This window comes from Anser anser (genome assembly GCF_964211835.1).
Source record: "Anser anser genome assembly, contig: HAP1_SCAFFOLD_204, whole genome shotgun sequence".
In the NCBI taxonomy this organism is placed as follows: Eukaryota; Metazoa; Chordata; class Aves; order Anseriformes; family Anatidae; genus Anser; species Anser anser.
Genome location: NW_028154015.1, coordinates 7,653 through 17,775, shown reverse-complemented (window position 1 = coordinate 17,775; position 10,123 = coordinate 7,653). Strand labels below are relative to the sequence as shown.

Genomic DNA, 10,123 nt, shown 5'->3' with positions numbered 1-10,123 from the left:
CAGGAGGCTGTTCTGTGCTTCGACCATGGGAAGATGAATGGTTTACCTATGCACCGTTAAATATAATTTGACACCTAGCACACAACACTTGCAGCCTGTGGGGTGCTTTAACAAGCAGGTAAATCAGCGGAGACTGTTTTGCAGCCAGGCTGATGCTGGGTGATTAAAAAGCAGGGTCACAACAAGGAGTTTATGCTGTTCTTTCTTGCTTGTCATCCGACTGTCCGCTTACACTGTTCTAAAAAAAAAAAAAAACCACCAAAACGGGGTAAGCATCTTTAATACCTTTATTATAAATGGAAGGCACAAAACAGGCCAGCAACAGAGACTGTCCAAGAGAAAGACTTTGTGCTTTATAAACAAACAAGAAATTACCCTTAGGTAGGTGTGATAATCCTTCCCTAATGCATTTTTTGGAGTGCAAAAATATTTTGTTCCCTTCTTGCTCTTCTCTCCAGGACAAAGGCAGAATAGCCAACTGGAAAGTTAGACCACGGAGGTCAGTTTGTTCCATACTGAGAAAGACAAGCCTGTAAAACAAACTAGGCAGGTTTTCTTTGGACTAGTTATCTTCCTTCAGCAAAGACAAAGTTTATGACACTTGTTGGCATGTATTTCCAGACCCCCAGCTACCGTGACTGTAGTGCATCTGTAATTCTTTTGTACAAAAAGAGTTCAAAATCTCGTAACGCAAAAACTTTACTAGCACCCTGGAGAAAAAAGAAATCTAAAAATCTTGCCAACTTCTATTACAGACCTGCTGAGTGCACCAGAGTTACTCATTTTTATTCAGGCTTTCAGGGGCTAGTTCAGTTGGTTTCTGTTCAGCACTTGGATCGCCATATTGGCAGATGTCAGTTAAAAAAAAAAAAAAAAAGCTTTGGAGATCTTTTTTAAAATGAGACTGCTTTTTATGGCATTTAGGGCTGTGAGGTATCCTTGGTTTTTGCTTTCTTCCCATTCCTTAGACCAGATCCATTCATATCCTGAACAGCGTTCTGGGTCTGTTCAGGAAAATGGAAGGCAACAAGCAAAATGATGAGCTCCTTGGGCATTCAAAAGAGCTCAATCTGGGAAAGATTTCAAGTCCAACTTCCATGCTAAGGAGCACCAGTAATTTTTAGAAGTAGATGCAGAGGAATCTGCATGGCACTAAGTGTGTTTCTGAAGGTGCTAAAGGTCAGAAGTGACGATTCCTCTCAATACTAAAGAAGAGAAGGAAACCTTGCACTTAACTACTGTTTTTATTCCCTTTGTCAAGCAGTCAAAACCAACAACTAATACGAGAACCCAACTTTTCCCCTCTTTACTTTAGATTTGGGAAAATTCCCTGCCAAAATAATACTTCCTGGAAAATTCACTAGTGTTTGTGTGAGTAAAAGGTTCCAACCTTTTATTATTAATTTGTAAGAACTATTTCATCCGCTTTTGTCCAGAAGAGTCAGAAATAATTTGCACAGAAATGTGCAGCATTTTAATGAAAGGCTTCAGAATCACTCTAATTTGAACTTTATCTGGTCTGGTTGCAGGTTTTATGACATTTAGTGTCTTAAAAAAAAAAAAATCAAAATATCTGACTTCACATCAGAGAAAAAAACCTGCTTGTGGCTAAATAAAATCTGTTGCAGCTCTGGTCATTGAAAAATCATTGGCTGTTAAATTGGACCTAAGTCATCTTTTCTAACCTTTCATGATCTTGCAGCAATGGATGATGATGGATATATGGATTAGGGAACAGCACGTGATGGCAAACCTGTGGTATTTGCTACAGCGCAGAAAGAAAACAAATTGCTTCCAAAAAATCAAACTAATTCAAAATTCTTGGTATCATGCAGCCATGCCACTGGCAAAGTGAGCATTGCCCTGCCTCTCAAAGCTTGCTGTATCCTTGATCTGCTGTCTTCCTGCTGTTAATTGATTGCAACTCTACGTGTCTGATCAGGGCTATGAGTTGTTCTCCATATGGATACCATACAACATATACTGTGCACGCTTGTGTGTATAGATATGTTTATACTGTATGCATGTACATATGTATGCATATTTGTGTGCTGGCCCCCAGATCACTCATGGTATAAAGCATTGGCCTCGAAGGCATACTCATCAAAATATTTGGTAGATCCTCCATTTTTTTCTAGTTCCCTCAAAATGAGAGAGTTTTTACGCGCTCTCTGTGTCAAAAAGGCAAAACTTCTGATTTCCACTGTCGCTCTCGCTAACTTTCTGTCACTCACTCCTCGTGTGTGTGTCTAAACACATATGTGTGTATGCGTATGCACATTTGTGTATTTCTATGCACTGGTGTGTTTTTTGCTGTACAGGTAATAAAGATGGGGAAAGGTTTTAGTGTTTTCTTAATAGGTGAAGAAATCTTGAAGACCAGAGATTGGAACATACTGAATTTTGAATTAAAAAAAAAAAAAAAAAAAGTCAAATTGTCTGGCTGTGGAAGATGGAGCCTCATTTTTGCAGCCACTTTGAATCACGAGTTCATCTCTAAATGCACTGGGTTTTTTTGTTTTTGTTTTGTTTTGTGGGGTTTTTTTTTGGTTTTTATTTTTTGAAGAGCTAACTAACCCTGGCTGTCTCCAGTCTGAGAGAGTGTTCAGATGGACTTGCTTCCTCCATTAGTTATAAGCTGTTTAAAAGCACATCCTATGTTTGAATTGTGGATGAGAGGCTCCCTTGGCAAAGTGAGGAGGCAAATTCTTCCTACCCCTTTATCATTAATTCACGGATTCAGTGTTGGTTCGGCCTCTAGGAGAAGTTAACTGGAAGTCTTTGAAGATCGATAACTTTGCTGAGGTTGTCCAAGTAGGTGAACTCGAAGACCCACAGTGACTGGAACATGCTATTTAATGCGTCATACTGCGTTCTGTAGAAGTTACTCGTAGCCATAGTTGATCATTGCCTTGCATGTATGATCAGGTGGTTTTTGAAGAAGTGACTCCATTTTCAGGCTTCCGGATGTGCTCCAAGGCATATTATTGAGGACGTGGAAGAGAACACTTGCTGACAAAGCTCCTGGCAGCCTTACAGAACTTTAGTTTAATATTGTGTTAGTTCCCGTAACAGCTGATTTCAAGGCATTGCTCTCCTCAAGAGACTAATTTGATGAACAGAAGAAAGCTGGAAAAATGCTTGTTACTCATTATTTTTCACTTGTTGGTACTTTGTTTAGGGTTACTTTTAAAAAGAAGATTTCACTGATCACAAGCCAGTGGAAGACTTTCAGCCCAAGCAAGGGTGAAGACAGCTCTCTCCAAGAGCAGAGGAAGTCCCTGTGGAGAGAACCCGAGCTTGTTATCAGAACTTGTCGGCATGTCTAAACAAGGAGACGATTGCTACTTCTATTTCTATTCTACCTGTACCAAGGTATGGCTGGGTTTCTTTTGCTTTGCTTTGCTTTGGGTTTTTGTTGGTTTTTTTTTTTTCATTTTTTTCAGGAAGGGGTAGAGTAGGAGGAGGAGGCACACTGGTCTTTGGTTAACGTGATAACCAGATAGATTCTGAATTCAATCGTAGCAACCTGAGGCAGTAGCATGGACGTTTTTGAGGCTGTATTATATTTTCCTTGTTGGTTTCCTTTTGGTTACAGGGAGACAACTGTTCCTTCCGCCACTGCGAAGCTGCTCTGGGGAACGAGACAGTCTGCACGCTGTGGCAGGAGGGTCGTTGTTTCAGGAATGTCTGCCGATTCAGACACATGGAAATTGACGTGAGTGCCTAAAGATGTGTTCTCAAAATAAATCAACAAAAGCATTTTTCAGTGCTGTAGGTGTGCTGATTGTGCTTTTGCAGGATACATCTTAGCAAGATTTTCTTTTATTAGACGCCGACAGTATTTTCTCAACAGATGCAGAATAACCGCTAACTAGACTGCTAAAACCTGCTGGAGCAGGGGGGTAATAAACAGGCTGTACTAGCCTCCTGAGAGCAGGCTTGATAATGATCTATCAGGTCTCTTGTGTCCCGGAGTCCTTCAGATAATGCTGTTCTAGCTGCCTGGGCTAGGAAGCAGTGGGGAAAGTTAAAGGTGCAGAAGAACGAAGTCTCCGAGAAGTAGTTCTGGATAGAGTTAACGTAGGCAATTTAAGATGTTCTTTTTCCCTCTGAATAATCCTAGTATAATCCTAGGTGTATTAGTTTAACCCACCCTAAACTGATGTCTGAGAGTGCCTGTCTTCTCAAACTGAATGATGACAAGGCTAAACGTGCATAGTGGTTACAGCTTCTGCAAACTTTGTGAATATGCCCGGAAATACTATACTTCCGTGATAAACTGACCTTTGGAATGATGTTTCAGCACTGTATTGTGACAGCCCTATCGCTGTCGTGACCTGGAACTGTGCATCTCTTTGCAAACCTTAGGTGCATGTTATCACGAGCTTGTCTTTCTTTCTGTCTTCAGAAAAAGCGCGCTGAGATTCCCTGCTACTGGGAGAAGCAGCCAGTAGGCTGTCAGAAAGCCAACTGTGCTTTTCATCACGCAAAGGGACGTTACATCGATGGCGTCTTCTTACCACCAAGCAAGAGTGAGTTTAGGTCCTTTTTCTTTAAGTATTGAAGAATTAATTTTGCATATTACTTAGTGGGTGCCAATAGTGTAGGAGACATCAGGTAACCGTCCATTTGTGAGTGCAGGAAAAGGTCTGCAGTCCTAGGTGGTCAGCTAAACCGAGTGTACTGCTGCTGTACTGCTGGTATTTGTTTTCTGCTTTCATGCTCAGCTTCTCTCTGCTTTGTGTGATATTTGCCTTGCAGTTTGCTTTCTGTTGTTTCGTCCTCTGCTGGGTGGTAGGGAGATGTGTTGTTGTTTGAAGGCAAGTCATTGTTCACGGTGTAAACAGTGGCGGGATGGGCAAAAGGAGATGCTGAATTCATTGTCTGTGCAGGTTATCTGCCTTAGCTACCATCTTCGTGCATTGTGGTCAAAGTTTTAAACTGCCATATTACTGATGATCCTCCTCTTCCTCTAGCTACACTGCCAAGTCCGCCTGAGTCCGCGGACGATGATTTGAAAGTGGCTCAGATGTCACTGCAGCAAAACAAACTTTCTGTCCAGTCCAATCCCTCTCCATAGCTAAGGCGGGTGATGAAAGTGGAAAACTCGGAAAATGTCCCAAGCCCTACACACCCTCCAGTTGTAATCAATGCTGCAGATGATGATGAAGATGATGATGGTGAGCATGGTTTGGTTCTTGGAAGGAATTTGTGCTGTAAATGATTGTGTAAGTCTTTGGTTCTTGGAAGGAATTTGTGCTGTAAATGAATGTATAAATCACAGATGACCTGAGGTCTGACTAGCGATAGGGCAGGCAGTCCGCTCAGGTCACTGGTGGCTTTGTCTGGCAGTCAGCGGACAGAACCTGAAATGTTGGAGGAAAGCTTAGAACCACTCTTGGCTTTAGCTCGTCTGTTGTGTAAAGCTCTATGTGAAACTAGGAAGGAAATTCCTTTTTTTTTTTTGTCTGAAGAGTAATATGTTGTGTAGTAGTTAAAGCTGCAGAGAGAATCTAGAGTCCGAGATGTTTTGTCCTAGGGTAGTCTACTTACGAGTTCATCAGGTCAGTGTAGCTGTATTAAAAAAAAAAAAAAAAAAAAAAAGCTTTTTTATAGGAACCATGGACTGAAGTGTCATTGCATGAGCTACATAATCACGAACAATCTGGCCTATGCATAACTGAATAGATTTTTCCCCTTCAGACCAGCTTTCTGCGGAAGGAGAAGAAACTAAAACTCCCGTCCAGCAACCAGCTGAGGAAGGCCAAAATGGATTACGGATGATTTCCACTCGGAAAGCCAGTGCTACTACTGCTAAACAAGGTATTCCAGCACCTGTAGTAGGATAAATCGGAAGGATAACTTGACAATTAACTCAAAAGCAATGTGGCGTAAAAACACAACAGAATGTAGGGGTGCTGAATGGACTCGGTTATTTCCATGATCTCATTTCTCCCTGATACCATCATGTGCCCATTGGGTCAGAAAGTTGAACTCCTTTTCTTTCCTTTTGGAGAACAAAACAGGGTCACAGCATGGAGTTTAAACGGCTGCACGTGCAGCCTGGCAACCACTGTTGAAAGCCATATCTAACGATAGAGGGATCTAATATCACGTAAATGGATTAAAATTAAAACTACAGCTTTTACCCTGAAGGGTGAAAGGAGGGGCAAAATGCCATTGATTCTATGGTTGTTTCACTTGTGAGGAGTGTTGACAGGCTTTATTCTAAATACTTCTGAAAGTTCCTGAGCACTAAGAAGCCTGAGGATCTGTGGTCCTCAGTGAGTGCCTCTAAGCCTTTGTCTCATTAACTGTTTTCTGTTTTCAGAGGACGGTCTGAATTTTGGAATAAAAACACTTGAAGAAATCAAATTGCAGAAAATGAAGGAAAAAACTAAGAGACACGGTGGTGAGTTAATATTCCCTACTTTCTTACCCTCTTCACCTTCATCCTGTGTGATGATTTTTCTTTCAAAAAAAAACTCTTCCAGTAATACCGGGTAGCTGGCTATGCTTTGGTGAATCCAACTATTTGCCAAAGAAGTGAAATTTGATTGGCTTCAGAATGGCAGGTGATGGTGGCTGGGAGCTGCTTGAGGGATAGACTTCCATGTTTAGCTGGGGGCATCGAGCAACCTGATTCTCAGCCAGCTGGTGTTCTAGATGGGAATTCCAAGGGCAACCAGAGGCAAATTAGTCACCTCTCTTATTTGCATGCTCTGGTCACTGTATGTTTGACAGTAATGAATAATTAAAGTGTTTTATTCTTCGTGATAGTTTTTTCTGTTTGGTAAACTTCCTTATGTTTTGCTTGCTCTGAACAGAAGGTCCTTCAATATCTTCTCTTCCTCCCGTCGATTCTATGATTTTTCCTGCTCCAGAAAAGGAAAATGTCCGGACAGTGGTGAGAACTGTGACACTGTCTACAGAGGAAGGTAATAATTCATGCTTTTGTTTTGATTTCATTACTCCTAAACTGGAAGGTTAAGCAAGAAGGAAGGCAATTCACCCCTGTTAGCCTCCTGGTGCTGCCGCCTTCTGTTCAAAACATGCTTTTATGCTGAAAGTCCCTGGTTGTACTGGAAAGCTTTGGTGCTCAGGTTAAGTGCAGTAGCAGGAGAAAGAAAAAAATGTGTCAGTATGCAAATAGGGGGATAACTGAAAAACAGGAGAGTAACGAGAAGAAAGAGCTCTAGAGGACAGTGCTATGTAAGAAGCAATTTCTGAAGCTTTAAAGAGGCTGACAGTGGCACGTGTGGACAGTAGTGCGATAGGAGTCTGTGTATAAATTATATTGTTTAGAGTTGTGCAAATTCCTTTGAAAGGGAAAGAAGTGAAGAAGTACTTCTACCCATAGACATTCACCTTAGAAAGGAATATTTCTCAGCATTTGTACCTAATAATATTCTGCTTGCTTATGCAGCTCTGTTCTGCACAAAGTATAGCTGTCAAGCAGACTCAGATTCATTCTCGACTACATTCAGCTGGAATTTGAGGCAAACACTGAGACTATGGATACTTTTTCTAAGTTAATTATAGTTGTAATATGAGTTTGTGTGGTTTAGCTGTCAAAACAGTGTCTTGCTGGGTTTTTTTGGACATGGGCTAACAGTATACTATTTCTATTGGCTACTGGTTTCTATGAAATAGAAAAATTTTACTTTTGTTTTAGGGGAGGAACCTGTGGTTCGACTAGATCTTGCTGAGAAACAAGGAAAACGGAAAGCCTCCATGGGTAGGAACTTTTTATGAGCTGTTATTTAGGTGCCGCCTTCTCTATATGACTGCATTGAAGAGTATTTTTGACGTGTGAGAGGAAAATGCGTTGCAGTGGAGATCTGTGTTGACTGCAGAAATGGCAAAAAAACCATTTAGCAGCTGAAAGGCAATTTTATGAAAATATGCTTGAAAAATAGAAGCTTGTGGTTGACTGTTCTCAAATCTTCCTGCAAAGAAATGTTCTTAAAATATTCCTTGTTTTCTCTGTCTGAAGCTGATGTAAGCGCCCTTCCCGTGAAGCGCAGCCTTGCTGAAAGGCTGGGGAAGAAGGTGGAGGTTCCGGGAAATGCTGACAAAGCACCAAAGAGAGGTACAGCTACTAAACAGGCATCTGGATGTGATTCACAGGTTTTGTATTTAGGCTTTCTGTTTGTCCTTTTCCTGCGATGTTTCTTTTTGCATGTTGGCTGAGGTCTTAATCACCGGGATTCAAAGTTACCTTTCCTGCCTTGTTTTTGAATGTGAACACAAAGTTGACGTTTATGCAGCCTCCCTAATTTGGTCTTTTTCTGTTTTGCAGTTCAAGTTCCCAAGTCTGTGAAGGAGAGACTAGGATTACCTTCTCAACGGACTAGTACTGCGAAAGGTAACAACTGGCTATTAAATATACTTTCTCCTTCTTCCTTTCCGTGAACTTAGACCGTTTTCATACAGCCCTAAAAAGGAATTCAAATGAAAACAAAGAACTGATTCCTCTTGCTCGAGTGCTGAAGCTCTTCTGACAGCCACTATCAGAAATCTGGCTCTAGGTGTGTGTTTATTTTCCGCTTGTGCCTTGTCAAGGTTTTAAGCTGCTTCTGTGAACCATCATATACAATTAGAATAGAGCCACTGCCGGGAGCAGGAATTTGAAATGCAGTCTGAAAAAGTAATCAAGTAAACCAGCATTTCTGTGTAGCAACTCTCTCTGGATAGGGCTGGTCTTCAAAATACAACAAGTGGCTCAGAGGAGGAGGAGAATGTTAGGCTATTGTCCTAAGATGCGTTATTGGGAACGCTCAGGCTTAGTTTTCCTTAGTACTGTGACAAATTTTGGAGACTTAAACTATTGTTGGACTCTCTTTAAATGTTGGTGCTTCTCATTTCTTGATGATGACAGGGAAGGCTGCTAAGCCAAAGGGAGAGATCCATGTGAAAACACTGGAGGAAATCCGTCGTGAGAGAGCTCTTCGAGAATGTCAAGCCAAAGCCCAGGCTGAATGGCATGGTAAAACCAAAGATCCCAGCGCAGGGGCAAAAATTCAGGGTGAGCCCAAGAAGCAGAGTGTGCTCACTCTTTCCGGGCCCAGCAAAGTGCAGTCGAAGGAGCCGGCAGGTAAAGCCAAGCCAGAAGGAGAAGTGCGTGTTAAAACCTTGGAAGAAATAAAGCGCGAGAAAGCTCTGCGGATGCAACAGAGTGGAGGAAATGTGCCAGCTCCCCCAGCACAACCTGGACCTGCCCCAGCCGGGCAGAAATCGTTATGGAACACAAAGCTATCAGGTAATAAGATGCTTTAATACCTGCCCCGGTGAGGTGCTTCCCATATTGAGCAAGTTCCGTTTGCTCAGGATCTGCTTTGCTTTTTCCTTCAATGCGGAGGATAAAAGAGTTTAAGGCTACAAAGTTCAAAGGCAAAGAAGGGCCAGAACATGCAACCATGTCTGTTTTCGTTAATTACGTGATGGTATTCTGTATTTCCCACTAGAAAATTAACACATTGAGGGGCTTTTTAGTCTAATTTTGGTATTCTGTTTTTTTCTGCCATCTGTTTATGGTATCAAGTCCTCCCTGCGTTGAGTTCAAGTTCACCTTCCTCTTTGGCATGTGTTGCTTAGCTTGACACGTGTATGTGTTTGTAAAGCATGCATCAGCGTCTTAATGTGGGGGGCCAGTTTCTGTCAAAAATGACAGAGGATCAAAGGCCTCGTTGTTAAGATTATATCAACTTTGTAAAATGAGATTGTGTGAGGGAGATAAGGAGGGCTTAAAGGCTGCATGCACTGCACATTGTAGCCTTTCTCTCTGTCTCACGGGACACGAGGAAATAAACACACAAAGAAAACAAGTACCCAGCTTTCTTTCGTTTCTTCTCCTGCCAGCCAGACGTTAGGTCAGGAATGGGAGACTAGAATATGACTCTACAAATTTGGATTTTGGAGAACAACTTAATAGATTTTGTGGGACATCACTGCAGGGGAGAGGAAGCTGGTACAACAGTTGCATACACTCTCTTGTCTTACTATACCTGCTGCTTTTCCTTTCCTAGAGGGAGCAAGACTTTAAATACAAAAGCTGTCAACATTTGTGAATCTTACTAGACTTCATACAACGTCTTAGAGTATTGCTTGCACTTGGGAT

The 10,123-nt window shown here is 41.7% G+C and overlaps 1 protein-coding gene across 1 annotated transcript; it reads left to right on the top strand.

The window, feature by feature from the left end:
- Nucleotides 1-5,783: 5,783 nt before the first annotated feature.
- LOC310895895 (zinc finger CCCH domain-containing protein 11A-like) lies at nucleotides 5,784-8,590 on the top strand (the record flags this gene model as incomplete). Its single annotated transcript, XM_083854278.1, has 5 exons — nucleotides 5,784-5,826; nucleotides 6,335-6,415; nucleotides 6,831-6,941; nucleotides 7,679-7,741; nucleotides 8,000-8,590. The coding sequence occupies 5 exons, from the start codon at nucleotides 5,784-5,786 to the stop codon at nucleotides 8,194-8,196; spliced, it is 495 nt and encodes a 164-aa protein (XP_083710404.1). The 3' UTR covers nucleotides 8,197-8,590.
- Between the last annotated feature and the right edge of the window lie 1,533 nt (nucleotides 8,591-10,123).